Genomic DNA, 17480 nt, shown 5'->3' with positions numbered 1-17480 from the left:
ATGCGAATTAATAGTAAAGTTAAAAAATTGTATATACTTTTTTTATGGATAAATGCTTACATTTTATTTTCGTGATTTTAAAATGTCTATGTCGCTAAAATTGTTTATGGAAATAAAAATGTATTTATAAATATACAATACAATCATACATACGTGTATACAGATGTATGCACTTTTCTATCATTTACAAATAACTATAGATTGTAACTCTATATATGCATTCACATTTAATAACTTCATACTCTTATCGTAGCTACCGTTTCTACTCTGATATTATTGAGTTCGCATGTCAATTTGCGTGAACGCTGATACTCCTCATATTCAAGTTGATGTTCCTCACTTGCCGGCGTCCAGTCGATGACTTGCAGTTGCTTTCGCAAAGTCTCCATCACGGAACCCTTCCCGCGCATTAGCGCATATATCATATAAACTGGAATGCAAGCGATTGATACACAACAACTCAACCAACCAAGAGCTATAGCCCAGCGTGGATATATAATACCGTTGTACGTTATATCGCGATTGAATATGATGGTGGTGAAAAACATGCCCTGATAGGGAAAGAAAGGAATTTATAGAGAAAAATGTGAGCCAATAAATTAAAAAAGTGTTTTGTGCCTACGATTAATATAGTCGGCGTTATATACACCCAACAAATTTTCCAACCGATCTCAGGCCTCTTGCCAATCATGAAGTAAATATCATCCATGAAATTGTCTACTCCATAAATCCAGGCGACCATCACAACTTCCAGCAAACAAATGAGTATTACCGAAATGGAAGCAGAATACCAGTCAAGTAGTTGGAGAATAAACATGCCGCCCTAAAGAAGAGGGGAGGAGTTAAAATAATTACGGAAAAAGTAATTCCAGCAAAGTATTGCATAAAAATTAAGCAAAAATGAAATTGTATTAATTGGGAACTGCTACAAGAGCTGCTATTTATATTTCTGGCCTTGGACACTTCTACTTTACATTAGACACCATCTGACGTTTCCATTAAAAAGTTTAACATATTTTACAATAAACGCGCTCAGAATGTTTTGATGTGTGAGCCATATTAGTGTTGATACAGTGGCTTTAAAAATTCATCTCGGCGAAAAGTGGAATTAAAGAGTGAACATTTTCGTGCGATTATTTTTCACTGTATTCAACGTGGGTTAACAAGACAAGAATGCATCGATGAACCAAAATCATTATTTGGCGAGCTATCACTAATATTAGCACCATAAAACACTGGTACAATGAACTTTTTCGTGGTCGCTGTTCGCTCACCGGCAGATTCTGGGAAGGTCGTCCAAAATCAGTTTTTGTGCCAGAAAATAGAGATGCTGTAAGTGAAATGATGAATGAATCTTTAGGCATTTGTATGACAAGCATCAATAGGATTTTGCATGATTACGTTGTAGTAAAAGAGGTGCGTTCGCGGTGGATCTCTGGAAATGCGACTAGAGAAAGTGCTTCTAAAATTGGTTCAAAACAACTCCAAAGTGTATTGATCAGAGTAGAGAATATTTTGAAGAGCAGTAAAACCGTTTTCAGCCACCAATATTAATATTTTCATTGTTAGGATAAAAATATTAAAAGTTCTTATAGGTGTAGCAAAATTAATCGGTACAACGGATGGTTGATAATTTTTGCAGGTAGCGTCGTACGTCAATCATAATTGACACTAACAAGTAAGAAGGAGTAAAGGTCAAAATAAAGATTTTCATCACTCAAAATACTATTTTTATTTAGTAAAAAAATTATTCAAAACCAAAATTTAATACATTTTTAAATATCACACTTAAAATAAGAACATATTCGTATAAACGCACCAGAATAAGGAAGCTGAAGACATTGAAGTGAATAAAAAATAACTCATTTTTGCGTTAAATTGGTAATTGTAAATGCCATGGGGAAAATATCTTAATGATTCTGAAATGGTCCAAATCAGGCTGTACCTTAACGACGGCTACTCAAACCGTGAGATTTTGTGAAGAATCGGAATATCAGAGCCAGTAATGCGGTCTTTTTAAAACAAAATGGACAAAATTACGGTGTGAAAAAGCCTACGAAAGGCGAAAACTGACCAATTGCCAAATAAACCAAATCAAAAAGGAAGCCACAAAAAGTTTTTTTAAATTCCGCTTAAATAAAAGAGAAACTGAGTCTTCCAGTGAAAACCAGGCACATCCCACACATTCGTACATTCGACTTTCGATTATTAGTTTTTCTATGTAGCAATATAGCATCTTTAGTTTGTTTGTAATATGCATAAAAAGGACAAGTGTTTTGCGTGTTCGACAATTTTCTGCTATCGACTCTTGGCTCTCTTGGACTCTTCTATTGGCACGACTAGGCTTTGATTTCGATGCCATAACCATATACCTATGATTTGTCACCAGTTATGACTTATTTAAGCTAATCTGGATCATCGTTGACGTTATTCACCCATTCTTGAACGATACTCACGCGTTTGTTTTTGGTCAAAATTCAGGAAAGATTGCATGGCATGAGCCACCCGGTATGTCGATATGCCGGCATCCTCAACAACTTCTCTAATTGTGAATAAGACCCAAAATACTTGTCTTATTTCTGCCTCTCACAAACAAACTAAAGATGCAATATTGCTAAAACCGTGAACATATCTTCGAGTCGAGTGTACCAACATAAAAAAGTAATAATCGAAAGTTGAATGTACGTAGCTCGCGATATTTGAAAATTCACCTCATTTTTTTAACAAACCTCATTCAAACCTTTCACCAAATCGTTCGCCACTTATAAATATGTGTATAGGTTCTTACCCGTGTCACCATAATGATCGACATCAGAAACATAATTATGACCGAGCCCAATGTGACGAGTGCTTTATGTCTACGCAGTTTTGGTACCTCATCGACGACGGACGATATAATAGCCTCAATTTGCACAAACTAAAATTGTTTACAATTCAATTTAATATAGTTCAACTTCTAACGGTGTATAAATTTCCAAACGAAGTGTAAAAACTCACCACACTATCCAAGCCAAGCAGGAACAGCATGAAAAAGAAAAGTGCAGCCCACAAATGCGGCAGTGGTAGCATAGCGATTGCCTGAGGATATGTCACAAATGCTAGTCCAGGGCCAGAAGTGGCCACAGTGGCGACAGGTATACCTGACTGATCTGAAATAATGTAAACAAAAATTTACTCGAAATCGTTAGCGATATATACAGATAGCACAGGTCTACAAAATGTATATTTTTGAGTTTTTTGTTTTTGTTTATATGAGACTAGTTTCCAAAGAATTTTTGTACGGTGAACACGATTTTGGGGTGCAAGAGTGCATACTAAGTCATCATTTTTAGAAAATTGGGAGTAAAAACCTGTCAAAACGTGATTTTAGGTGCTTAACCCCTCATTTTCGTACAAACCTGACGGGCCAAGAACTAAAACTTATTCCCAAATTATAGCTTGAATCTTGCACTATGACCACCATATATGTAAGTTAAAAAAAAAAAAAAAAAAAAAAAAAAAAAAACAACTCTGAATAAAATGGGGTGAGACCTTTAAGGTTCAGTGATTACGATCGATTATTCGGGGGTTTTTGGGATTATAAATCTGATATCAGCGCTTAAAAATTTAAGATATCGGTAATCAACGACTCCAAAATTATCATTTTGATTCAGTTTGATGACCTTAGCTAAACTTTTTAACTTTGCGTCCACCTTATTGAGTTCGTTTCATATTAAAAAAAAAAACAAAAAAAAACACATATAGACCTGTGTAATTTGCTTCCTTCACACTCACGTGACAAGAAACCCAGCACAGAGAAAACTACGAATCCCGCAAATATGCTAGTCGTACAATTCACTATCGGTATGACAAACGAATCACCTCTGGCGTTATTTCGAAAGTTATTAAAGCTTGCCATATTCACAATACCACCCCAACCAGGTCCCAATGAGAAGAATATTTGTATTGCAGCATCAGCCCAAACTTTAAGGTCCAAAAGACGAGACCACTCCGGCTTGATGTAGAACAAAATGCCTTTCATAGCACCAGGCAAAGTAATGCCGCGTATGAACAATACGAAGAGTATGAAGAATGGGAAGACCGCCGTGAAGTATACAACTTTGCCAACCTGGGAAGGTTTTTGAAAAAAATGAATGAAGAAATGGCATGATTATTTAGATTTTTCATAATTCTATATAGGAGTAAATTAAGAGAAGATAGCGTTGGACTTACTGTTTTTATGCCGCGAATAATGCAGATATATACGGAGAGCCATACAAAGATTAGACAATAAAATAGCGGCCAAACTATGCCACCCAATTCTTCAATACTATCGGATACTTGTAATATTTCATGACTGTAATAAATGAAAACCAAAAACAAAAAAACAGGATAATTTGCTGATTCACATACAAGAAACCGTTAATACTCACTGAAAAAATTCATCGGCTGGCGTGCGAAAACCCGTATGATGAGTAAAATTACCATTACCTAACTGAAATGATAAAAAATTAAAAATTGACCAAAAAAACATAAAAAGCTCTTGTGGGCAATTAGGAAATAATAATAATATATAATATATGTGCATGGCAGCCGCCGTAGCCGAATGGGTTGGTACGTGATTACCATTCGGAATTCACAGAGACAACGTTGGTTCGAATCTCGGGGAAACCAAAATTAATAAAAACATTTTTCTAATAGCGGTCGCCCCTCGGCAGGCAATGGCAAACCTCCGAGTGCATTTCTGCCATGAAAAAACTCCTCATAAAAATATCTGCGGTTCGGAGTGGGCTTGAAACTTTAGGTCCCTCCATTTGTGGAACAACATCAAGACGCGCACACCAAAAATAGGAGGAGGAGCTCGGCCAAACACCCAAAAAGGGTGTACGCTCCAATTATATATATATAATATATGTGCCCTAGGTTGGGTTAAATTTTTTATCTCAGTATCCGTTTGTAAAACAGTCCTTAGAAACATTACTCTAAAATGGATTTCGAGCCTCCTTATTTTTAATTTCATTTATTAATCCCCAATAAACTTTATTTTATTCGGTTTTTGTTTTTTTGGAAGAAAATCTATGTATCTGGTTTTTGAATGCAAAAAATAATATTTTTTTAAAACACATATAAAAATAGTCTATTTGCATATAGTCTTACATTCACACTAGTTAACAAAATAATAATTTAAAAGGCGATTCAAAATCGGAAAAAATTAAAATTTGTTGTTGTTGTAGCAGTTTACTACAGTCCAGTGTAGTCACCAATCGTCATCGTCTAGCTCATCTAACGGTAGGCCAGGTGCTGTTTTAACAGATTGTGTACAGGGGAAGAGGGGTCTTAGGTAAGTGGGTTTGAAAGGGCATGTGAATAGGTGATAAGCACCGTACGGTATGCCTTCACATGCCTTTAACCTCTTACAATATCCAGAGCACAATTAAAGTCACGCGGATCTTGCGAGGCAGCGGAAGCCCTTCATCTGCAACAAGTGGTTGTTGGACTCTGATAACGGCATTTGGGGGTCGGGAGTTTAGCAAACTCGTGAGACTATACCGGTGGATGTCGTTTAACGTCTGTCTATATATAATATTGTCCGGTCCAGTAGTTGCAGTTATGTTATGTCCTGGATCTCGTCAGTGTAGTTCAAGAGATGCCACCTGAGCCTCGCCTGGGAGATGGCACAGACTATAGCAAATTATTGCAGAGGTGATTCCTACGGCAACACCCAAGCAGGAATTACTTGCTGAGCATTTTGCTGTGCTTAACTGGGGACATGGAAGCCTCATTGTGAAGGTGTTGCAGTTTTTTGACAGATCTGGAACTTTGTCCACTGCAAATCACTAGTGTCAGGCGACCAGACGAAAGCAGCATACATTCCCAATACAACCGGTTCTACGTACCGGAATGACTATGGCTTTTCCTGACCAAGGCCCGCCACCCCAGGAAACCAGGCCCATCTAGAGCGCTGAACCTCACAGCTCGATTTAAAATGTGTCTCATATTTTACCCTCATGCTTCGAAATTTTTTCTTTTGTATGACATACAAAACCTTTTCACCATATGTAATATATAAATAAATATAAGTACGAGTAAGTAATTTATATGTCAACCTATAAAACATTAATTTTCCTACCTTGGGTGCAGATTTTGGTTTGTTAGATTTTGAAGTTTCAATTCAAAATTCGAGTTATGCAGTTTTTTTACACTAAAAAACTTGAGTAAACCTGAGAAAAAGTAGTTTAAAAAAAATAGTTTTTTATCACAGAGTTTAATGCAATATTATAAAGAAAATTACCGTGAGTTATAATGAATAGAATTCTTTCCGTAACATTATGTTGCTAGAGTTTTTCCTTTGTTATCAAATACTTGATAATTTAAAAAAAAAATAGTTGCAATAAAAAGTTATTTTTATTTAAAAGTAGGGAAATTCAATTTTCTTTCCTTAAAAATAGTCAACAGCGGAGAGTTTTGAGTACAATAAACATCAATAAGCTAACTTCTCGTATCTGTGAACTACATATAAATATATCCCTTCAAAACATTAAAATAAAAAAAATGTTGGGGATTAATAACCTGAATATAAAAATAATGAGGCTCGAAATCCACTTTAGAGTCATACTTTCGTGGACTTTTTTGTTCAGTATTACCAGTAGAATATTGTAGACGCTAAAACAAGAATGTATTGTATGTATTGTACACATATACTTATCTGAAAATCAAATATATGAGTATGAGTAATGAGCTGACGTAATTCTAAGTTTTGTTTACATTTTTGTGTTTATAAACCACTTTCCTTTTTCAGGTATCTTATTTGTTTACATTAACCTAACCCCCCCCAGAGATAAAGGGGGAACAGTAAAAAAAGAGGATAGAGCTGTGGTATTAAGAATGGGGGTTAAGAAAAACCAAAACCCGAACGATGACTACGCCCGAGTTTGTGTTAACCGTCTCTTGCCCATGATGTAATTCATCAGATGCTTGATATCAAGGCCTGCTATATCCGTAGGCGTAAGACACATTACAAGAGCAGAATAACTGCGACGAAGAAGCGGATGTGATTCCACATCAGCATTCTGACAGCTGCCGCAAAACGACCTGAAGTCATTTCGAGTCCAACATCGCCCACAAAACTCGAAAACCGCGGTTTTATTAATCTTTCGAGCTCACGAGTTCCCTGCCTGCTTAGCTCGAGAATTTAAGCGAAGTGATCCCCGACCAATGTCGAGCGCCCCATCATCGCAGTCAGGGCTCCAACTACCGGCTGGTTGTCGAAGTTAATACTCAGTTACCTGATAACCAGTCAGCTGCTTCTTTGAGTGTGTCCCCTGCCTCCATTTGAATCACTATGCTTCGGTAGCCTTAACTTGAGTTTAATGAGGAGCTCCTCTCAGACTACTCATCCACTTAACCTTCCATCCCACTTTGAGCTATCCGTGAACAAGTTAGTGTGGTATTGTCCACAAATGCTAAACTACGTCCACTCTTTCCTTGAGGGAATATGAATGGAGAATGTCCAGCTCTGACCGAGCGAGTGAGTGTATGCATTGAAGTCCTTGTATTCAAATTATTTGCTAGAGCGCCGGTCGGGGGCACAAAGTGTCAAAGAAGTCCTTGTATGCCATAACTTTAAATTGCTCTACTGGACAAATCGTTTTGAAACTTGAACAGTAGTACTGCTATTTTTTTTATTAATTATTGTTAGTGAAATAAAAAACTTGCTAATTTATTTAGTATAGGGTGGGCCATGTAAAATTTGCTTTTTGAATCGGCTATAAAAAAACTAGTCAATATTTTTTCAAACTTTTTTTTTTTATTTTGAAGATTGAACATTGTCATTTATGAATGAAAAATAATATCGTTCAAATGACTGCCACAACTGGCTTAACAGTAGGCCATTCGATCAACCCAATTTTTAAGCATATTTTCGATTGTTTGGGCTCCAATTTCATGAATGGCAACTTCGATTTCGTGTTTTAAAGCATCAATCGTCTCTGGATGGTTCGCATAGCATTTTTCCTTAACGGCTCCCTACAAAAAATAGTCCAACGGGCTTAAATCACAGCTCCGAGGCGGCTGATATCGGAATTTCGGCTGATTATTCGGTTTTCAAAAACGGTAGCCAAAAGTTCGAGTGTAACTTTGGCAGTGTGACCAAACTAGTGTTTGGCAGTGTAGAAGCCAAATGTCGTCCATGTCATCCTCTTCAATATTTGGAAACAAAAACTCGTTGAGCATGTCACGGCAACGCTCGCCATTTACTGTAACCGCGGAAGAAGGAGAAGACTCACCACTTTGGAAATAGGTTTTCAATATTTCCCAATTTTGTTCAAGCGTATAGCGTCCCATTTCGTAAATGTCAAACCTTTAAGTAAATTATGAACACATTTGACATGTCATTTGTATTACCATTCTCAAAAAAAGGTGGTTAAAAAAGCAAACGCTATATGGCCCACCTTGTACTTTTTGGCTTCCAAGTGCTGGGAATATATTATCTTTCTTTATAAACAAAACCTTGCATATGTCTGCAGTACTTACATCTAAAACCTCTACACAATACTCCGTATTCCACGGGTTCTTACAATCAATCCATGGTAATTTTTGCGAAAATAGTTTACTTAAAAACATTATTGGATATGCAATAATCACAGAGTAGTAGCAAGTGCAAATGAAATTCACAATTACTATGGCGAAGCCAGCGCCTGAAAAGTAAATAGGATAAAATTGAATTATTGCATTGTTTATATGTTGCATACTTTAAACTTAAACATTCAATTAAACTAACCTTTAAATAAAGGAGCCAAGCGAAATACGCCTATGCAGCCAACGCTGGAAAATTGGCCCATAACAATTTCCATAAGAAATAAAGGAATGCCACAACAAAACAACATTAGTAGATAAGGTACCAAAAATGCACCTAAAAACGTGTAAGGTGGTTTAAAAAATAAAAAAATAATTACAATGAAATTATAATAAAAAGGAGGAGATAGAGAGCTTTTAAGCAACTTAAATTTACAATATAAAATTATTAACGTATTTTAAGGTTTAATAAACAATAAAGAAATTATATTTATTCAAGATTTTTACACAATATTATAAAAGCTTCACAGTAGTTTTATTAAAAATTAAAAAAAAAAATAGTTGCAGTTTCGAAAAATAAAGTTTGTAAGTCTCCTTCGAGCCGGATTTGAACCAGCGACCTATGGATTTCAACATATCAGGATTGCAGTAGGGATGGCAATACAAAGCGTTTATCATATACGCATAGGAAAATTGTTTTCCATGGGCATGAATATTCGGCCGCACTGGCTCTCTACTTAACAACTGAGTTTCTACAGTCCACCGCTCTACCAACTGAGCTATCGAAGGCGTTGTGAGCCACCTGGAAAAGTGCATTCTTGTGTATTTCACCGCTTGGCTTGCGGAGATACGCGCGCGCACCATAAATGCATCAAAAGCTACGTACCCGTATGTACATACGTAAATTTATATATCACTAAACGTGGTGTGTGCTTTACTGCCATTCGTTTCCCTCGGAAGCCGAACTCACAGTATGCATGAAACATTGAGATGGTAGGAAATTTTATTGGTGAAAGCGGATGAATGCATTTTGGCCTTGCAAAATTTTCTCATAAAAAAGTGTCGGCTGGTTCTAAACTAGCATTAAAGTTCATCTTATGAATTTTTATTTTTATTTTATTCATTTATTATTATAAAAAAATAGTTGTCCTCTCCGTGGCTTGAACCGAGGTTCTTAGAATGCAATGCCATTTGGCTACTGCGCTATGAGCGCCGACGTTTGAAATTCACACATACAAGGGGAAACTGAGCACAGCGCCTGCAGAAATATAACCACTTTTGTGCACACACATATACATACAGTGGTGACCAAATCATATGCAACGATTACTCTGTTACAAAATAATAGAAATAATATAGAAAATTTTGTTTAGTTCAATTTTGTTCGAATGTTGTTTCAATGTAAAATTATTTTAGTTTGGTATTCGCACTTATATTTAGTTTTTATATAAAATAACATTCCATTCTAAAAGTAAAAAATTAAAATTTTTATAACAACTCAAAAAATGCATGAACAAAAAAAAATGAAATTTTTTGAAAACAAAAAGAAAAGTATGTTAAACTAATTCCTTGTAGTAAATCCGTTATTTTTTATCACTGCTCGACATTGTCTTGTCATTTATACAAATAAATTATCAACGGTTTTCGTAGAGATTGATTGTCATTCCTTTTGAAGTTTATCGCTATATCTAGCTTTGCAGTTACCACAAGTTTTCAATTGGGTAGAGATTCTATTACATTGACATTTTTATAGCTAAAATAGGACAGTGTACTTTGAGTCTCTATCCTGTCAGTAGAGCCAAGGCAATGGCGTTTCCCACTCCTCATATGACAACATCTCAAAAATATTTTTGTACTGATATTGGTCTATAATTACATTAACTTTATGTACTAATTATACATACTACCTCCATAGTGCTTTACGAGGGTTGCCTTTATATTTTCCGCCCAATATTGAAAACTTGGTAAAATAAAACGAAAATGGCTTTATTGTTTTTTCAAAATATTCTCCTATGAAGTCAATACACTTTTGCATTTGAATCAATTTCCAAAGCACTTTTGCCACTCAGAGGTAAATACCACCAAAACAAACTGTTTAAACGCTTCAGCAGCTTCCTCAGGCGTTGCAAAATATTAACCTCGCATTTTATTTTTGATGTTCAGGTACTAAAGACAGCGCCAAATTAGGGCCGAGGGATGACCCATTAATTCGATGTTTTGAGTGATCAAAAACTCTCTCGTCTTCACCAGTTGGTTTTCCTTAATTCTCCAAAAGCTTCTAGCAAAAAATTAGTTGTGCACCACTCGGAATTTACTGTTTTACGTATTTTTAAGTTGGGTCTTGACCAGGTTTCCTCAAAAAGCAGGCGACCATTTGCTTTGAGGTGCCTTTTTCACGATTCGTCACCTATAGTGTTAGGATGTCATATACATCCTTTGAACAACCGCTGTTGCAGTTTTTCTACATTTTTTACACTAATCGAAGCCATTTTTTTTTGGGTATTTCTCAAATTATGCGATATCCAACGAGAACAAATCTTTTTGACGAGCAAATGTTCATGGAATATTGAATATATACTAGTCCTACCAAAGCTCTGACACAACAATCGTTTTTGGACGACATTCACAAAATTCATCCTGCACGGATCGACGATCACGTTGGAAGTCGTTATACCAGCTTTTCAAGGTGACTAAGTGTAGTGCTTCAACGCCAAAAGTCAAGGTAAGTTGATCAATTTGCTTCTGTCTCAATAATCCACGTCGAAAATCGTAATAAATCATAGCACGAAAATTTGCATGGCTTAATTCCGTCTTTTGGAGGAGATTAATATTGCAACTCACTGAAAAATGCGCAAAACAAATTTTTCGATAAAAATATCGAATTGGAGCTCAGCACAGATAGTTTTGCAAAGACGTAACTGACGAATCCAGATATGATTGAACAAATTTTAATTTATTTTTTAAATTTATTTTTTACATATCACATAGGTTTTTGTGTTGGACGGCAACCTGTGAACAGTCCTTTACCTCTACTTTTAACAGTCGTCTATTGACGCTTCTCGATGCTTGCAATTTTAATACTTTAACAGGCATTTTCTCTGTTTTAATGAACTTATTAATTATTCTCGAAATTGTACTATTGTGTATGCTGGCTCTTTTGTGTTATTCCTTCTAGGAACTTAGTAATTACTTAGTTGCCAACCCAATAATTATTCCATAACAGAATAAAAGTTGCATATGATTTGGCCACCACTGTACTCGTACATATGCATGCGCAAAAAATCGACTAAAAAAACTTTGCATGGATTCTGCTTCAATTTGCTCGGCAGCTGCACACACACACATCTGGGAATCTATTTGCGAATATGTAATCTAAAAATACATTCGAATACGAAATTAGTGAAAGCAATGCACATTTATACATACATAATATACATACTCGTACATATGTATGTACAGAAAAAATTTAAAGCAATTGCTACAAAAAAAAACAAGTAAAAGCACACAAAAAATGTTTGCAATTTAAGTGCGACACAAATTTGCATACTTTGTATAGAAGCTGACACATTAAGCAATTGAAGCAATTTGAGGGTTAAAATAGTAACAAAAAATTTATTTAGAAATTAAAAAAAAAACTTACAAAATCGTGTTGGCAACTTAGGAACTGACTGAGTATAATTTTGATTCTTATGAAGATATCGAAAAATTGGTCGACCTGACTTTTAAGTGCCAAACAAACAAACTTTTACAAGTGACAAAAATAAAGTTTATTAATGCAAAGGAGATGTGAAGTAAATAAAATTAAACATCCTAGTCTTTTTACAATCCATTTTTTAATTTGTTCAAATTTTGGGCATTTGTTGGGAAATATCAGACAGTACGAGGTATGATATAGGTATGATGAGTGAATAAGGTCGAGAGAGGTCCTAAACTCTGCATAATAATATTCTTTTGGGTGAACATTCTGAAAAAATATAGAAAAAATTTACTTCATAATGCTCATGATTCAATTATAAAAGGTTGTGTAAAAATTCACAACTGATTGAGTTATTGGTGAATGGATTGCGCTAACGAGTGATGATTAACGATTTTTTATGGGCGGATGAGGATGGTATTGATCTGGACAACGTTTATTTTCAACAATACGGCGCTACGTGCCACACAAGCAACGAAACCATTGTTCTTTTAGGGGAGAAGTTTCCGGACCGTGTTACCTCGCGAAGAAGTGATCACAATTGGCCACCGAGATCTGGTGATTTAACCCCTTGTAACTTTTTTCTTTGGGGCCCCGTGAAAAAGAAGGTTTACGCCAATTGCAATTCGGTTATGGTAAATTTCATGAAAAGGATATTGTCCTGTAAGCGTAGTCGTGATGGTCATTTGCTTAATGTTCTTTTCCACTATTAACGACATACTTTCCTCTTTATAATGAAATAAACATCCGATCATTTATATTAAAAAATAGCATTTTTCTTTGAATATCAAAATAACACCTCTGTTTGGAAAATCCATGACTTAATCCATTGATGCAATTTGGAAGTAAGGGGAAAAGAGGCATTCGCTTATTCCCTTTCTGAAAAGGTAGTAAAAAATTAAAAACATTTTTCATATTTTTATTTGCTATGATTTTTTTTTAAGTTTTAGATTCTTTATGAGGCGTTCACTTGGACCTCTTGACTTTTTGTAATTTTCAGATTTTAGAAAGGTGAATATCCGAAATATCCAAAAGCTCGTAGTTGGACAAACTAACTAACCAAAATCATGCAAAAATAAATTACAACTTAATTTTTCAACTTAATTTTTGGATTTTAACAATTTCTGAAACTTTCGGAACGTTCACAAAAGTTTTGACAACCTATATCTAAAACTACATGTTTCTCACAAAAAAAAAGAAATTTTCCCTATTCCCAGAAGGCTTTTGTTCATCCATGTACGAGTTTTAGATATTACCTGTGTCATATCGTCCTAAGCCTAATGCATAGTTTTGGTTAGTCTTCCAACTTTTTAATCTGCTTCAGAACCCTCAGAGTGTATTTGACTGATGTGAGCTTTGAATTTATCTAGTTTCCCAAAGTCGTTCCTTAAAATGCCCATCTCGGGCTCATTCAAGCAATGCAAAATTTCAATAGGCATTCAAAGAGCATCACTACATAGAAAACTTCGATCTCTTCCGATCTGGCAGGATGGCGAGGAGCGTTGCCGAAAAGTGATGCACGCAAACTTTTTCGCCTGGTGTCAATGAAGTGCCGCACGATTTCACAATCTTTTCTTTTCATTTTGACTTTTGAAATATTAATAAACTTAACGCCCTCTTTGGTCCACGTTTTGTGGCTCAACAAAAAATGGATTGCCTGCTAACTTTTTAGCAAAAGTTTTTATTTTAATGCTTTTGAGTACTGTTTCTTTTTTAGAATTTGCTCTGATCTGCCCTCCAAAAGGTCATCAGGCATTTATGAAGTAGCTCAAGATAGCTGGCACTGGGTGAAAATTAGACATCTTACATCACCTTCAATTATTGCTTCATGATAGTTCTGAATTTTCAATATTCTGGGTATTAAAAATCAGTGTATGTACATATTGATTCTGTATTTTTAAAGTACTTTATGAAAGAAAATTATATTTTGTTTTGAATGAAGTAATTAGTATTTATTAAAAATTCAGAAAGATTGAAAAATTTTGAAATTTTTCTTAGATTAAATTTTGGATTTTAATAAGATTAGGCATATCTAATGGGGCTGATTAATTACAAAAATTTACTTCGGTTGTTGGTACGATTTTATGAAGATGGTTACACGGTTTTCAATTTGAACGGTTCCTTAAATTAGCACTGGTTATTTTAATATTATTGCCAAAATCTACCTCCTGTATTGAAAATTTTGAGGGGTTCGCACGTCTTCTCATTATCCGTACAGTTCCCAGAATTTGGAGTATAGAATTTTGACATACATAGTTTTGCAATGAAGAATTTTATCAACTACCCCAGATGCCAGAAGTTTTAATACAGAAGTAACATAAAATTTCTGTATCCAACAAAATGGGGTGACTACATATTAACAAGTTTTTCTACATATTAGATGAAACAAATTAGCCTTTGTTTTGTCTTTTTTTTGCGACACGCACTCCAAATATCAGGCGAGTGACTGGATGGCTTCGAATAAACCAAGACCACAAAAAGACGTCGTTTATGGACTATAATGGTATTGTACAACACGAATTTTTGCTAGACGGTCAGACAATTAATAAGAGACGTTTACATGAAGCCATTGGACAAAAAAAAATTTTTTTTGATGTTTCCACTTCGCACAGTGCTATCATTATTCGTGAATTTTTTTAACAAAATATCGCTCCCTACGATTTTTTTCTGTTTGATCGAATCAAAAAATCACTATGGGCGCGTTTTAACAGCCGAGAAATAAACATGCATTTTGAATTTTCTGATTGTATTCCAGGAACTTTCTGGTCAAGGCGGAATTTGTTCACACATAATACCTATGGGTAATTCCATAGACATTTGACATAGCCAATTTTTCAAAAAATTAGTTTGCTTACAAAACTGTATGGTACAAACTCCAGTATAATAAGAAGAAACTAAAAAAATGTGTAAGCAAAAATCAAAAGATTCGAGATTTATTCAATGTTGAAAATTATGCTATAGAGCTTTTATTGCTAAAAAAATACCATCGATTCTTTTTAACATATTTAAAAAATATTTTATTTTATTATTTTTTTATTATGCTTATACTACTTTAAAAAGATTTATTTAATACAATAAAAAAATAACTTTTTTTGTTCAAAATTTAAAAACCAAATATGTATTTGTGTGTTTCCCTCTGTGGGGCACCTTTTTGAAAACCTGCGGTTGAGCACCCAGGTCTGGCCTTTTTTCGCCCTGTTCGAGGATCCTTTTTAAAAGATTAAACAAGAAATCGATAGAAAATTAAATTTTAGGAAGCTACCTGGAAGCTCAAGTCGTTAGCTATAGTAGAAATATGTTAAATTTACGCACAAAGTCGAAAATGTGCAGAAAAGTCTAGTCAAACCCGGGTTCCTTAAATTTTCGAGTTATATTCAAGCGAATCAGTGAAAAATACCACCCTAGCGAAGCGCTGTGCATACTTGTTGCGGCGCTAGAGTACTGCATTTCACTATTGCTGAAATTCAAAAGGGCACGTGTTTGAAAAATTATCAAAAATAAATGTTAAATAAATTATCATACAATAAAAAAAATGTTTTCCAAAAATTTTTAACAAAAATTTTTTAGTTTTTCAGAATTTTTTTATATATGTTATCATAAAAAAATTAAAAAAAGCCGAAAACATTTCACTTCAAAAAACTTTGTGCAACACTTTTCAACATAAAGTAAATTTCAAAATTTTTATATATTTTTTCAGATTTTTTTAGTTTACTTTTATTATACTCAATTCTACAAATAAGCCAATTTTTTTTAAATTGACGATAATATCCAAAATACTTGGATCACTTGCTATGGTATCACCCCGTTTACGAGTGTATACAATTCAGTTCATAATATATTATTTGTTTATACAATATAATTGTAATAATTGTTTTTTTGTTTTAGTTTTAATTTTTTCACACTTTCTTACTTGTGCATCCTTTAAATTCACTTTTTTTATTTATATTTTTTTATTGCTTTTTGATGAGTATTTCTTTTCATTGCATAGATATATTTGGAATATTTATTTTCAAAGCACACACTCACCTCCTCCACTGCGATAGCACAGATAAGGAAAACGCCACACATTGCCAATGCCAACCGCATAGCCAATGCAGGATAAGATAAACTCAGTTTTCGAACCCCAATGGCCACGATCAGAATCACGTTCGGGAGCTTTTGAAGCGGTCTCTTTGGGCTTGACTGGCGTAGTGTTGGTATACCCTTGCGTGTATGCATCATTTGGTGCATTGCCAGGATGCGAATTGCTGCGGCTGAACATTTCGAGAATGTGGAGTTGGTTAGTTTAAAAAAAATACTCAATTGTGATGTGTCTTTTTCCTGTCGGCGTGACGAAAAAGTATTGGAAAATTGGAATTTGTGTATATTTTTTATTTTTTTATTTAATCCTTTATTTTATGGCAGTATTTGTATAGTTTTTTTTAATTTTAGCTTGGAACCGCTTTCGGACAAAATTTATTTATTTTTATTAATTTTAAAAATTAGCTTTGCACTTTAGGATCTCATCTCATTTCTTATGTACTTAATTATTTCTTACTTTTGTACGTATGTGGAAACAAAAAAATTTCAAAAAATCACAGCTCATTCTTTGGATTTGTACAACAGTGCGTATGAGTAATTAAACTTGATATGGAAGCTTCCCTTCACTGAGTTGCCTTCCGTTTCTTATCCTTTGAATATATTATGTAAGGATTCATACAATGAATAGAAACTTTGCCCCAATAGAACTTTCGTTTTTTCCTATCTTGAATTTTCACACTCCGTCGTAGTGGCTTATCACTGGCACTTATCATTGGGATCGCATGTTGCGACCTATTGAGTTCATTACACGCGCGCCGTCCATCGACAACTGCGGCAAAAGCATTTCGAGTGCACAATTTTTAGTCAACGTCAGCCAAATTAACGCAAATCTGCGTATTTGCTTGCCTGTCTGCCCGCCTGCCTGTTTGCTTGTTTACTTGGGTGTTTTTTAGCATACAATTTTCTAAATAGTAATCACAAAATTTAAATCGCTCCCACAACAATTCTTGGACGACAATGCACTTGTACTCGTAAGCGCATACATACATACATATCATAATGACACAAATAAAGTGTTCAGTTGACCGACAAGTTGACGATGACGTCCCAGTAGTTAAATTTTTTTTTTCTATTATTTTTTTTAAATTTGAGTTTTCTTTGTGCGCTCTAGTTAAATGAAATTTAGCAGTGATTGCGCTGAGCTGAGAGATGT

The 17480-nt window shown here is 34.7% G+C and overlaps 1 protein-coding gene and 1 non-coding gene across 2 annotated transcripts; both read right to left on the bottom strand.

Annotated features, from left to right (window-relative positions):
- Positions 1-54: 54 nt before the first annotated feature.
- Positions 55-17108, bottom strand: LOC129249362 (sodium- and chloride-dependent glycine transporter 1). Its single transcript, XM_054889150.1, has 10 exons — positions 16274-17108; positions 8759-8890; positions 8512-8675; positions 4413-4474; positions 4213-4336; positions 3775-4108; positions 2998-3149; positions 2789-2917; positions 623-823; positions 55-551 (listed from the first exon to the last, which is right to left on the bottom strand). The coding sequence occupies exons 1-10, from the start codon at positions 16506-16508 to the stop codon at positions 237-239; spliced, it is 1848 nt and encodes a 615-aa protein (XP_054745125.1). The 5' UTR covers positions 16509-17108; the 3' UTR covers positions 55-236.
- Positions 9146-9342, bottom strand: Trnay-gua (transfer RNA tyrosine (anticodon GUA)). The gene is made up of 2 exons: positions 9306-9342; positions 9146-9181 (listed from the first exon to the last, which is right to left on the bottom strand). It is a non-coding gene; the product is annotated as a tRNA-Tyr (tRNA).
- Positions 17109-17480: the final 372 nt, after the last annotated feature.

Source organism: Anastrepha obliqua, chromosome 5 (genome assembly GCF_027943255.1).
Source record: "Anastrepha obliqua isolate idAnaObli1 chromosome 5, idAnaObli1_1.0, whole genome shotgun sequence".
NCBI classification, from domain to species: Eukaryota; Metazoa; Arthropoda; class Insecta; order Diptera; family Tephritidae; genus Anastrepha; species Anastrepha obliqua.
Note: the sequence above shows the minus strand (reverse complement) of the source record. Positions and strands in the feature narration are given on the sequence as shown.

What these genes read in the sequence shown, in the direction of transcription:
- LOC129249362 (XM_054889150.1), bottom strand. Translation starts at nt 16,508, where the DNA reads ATGTTCAGCCGCAGCAATTCGCATCCTGGCAATGCACCAAATGATGCA. An exon ending in CTTGGCTCCTTTATTTAAAG is followed by an intron (nt 8,676 to 8,758) that starts GTTAGTTTAATT and finishes TTTACTTTTCAG; the next exon opens with GCGCTGGCTTCGCCATAGTA. An exon ending in ATTGTGTAGAGGTTTTAGAT is followed by an intron (nt 4,475 to 8,511) that starts GTAAGTACTGCA and finishes TTATCATTTCAG; the next exon opens with TTAGGTAATGGTAATTTTAC.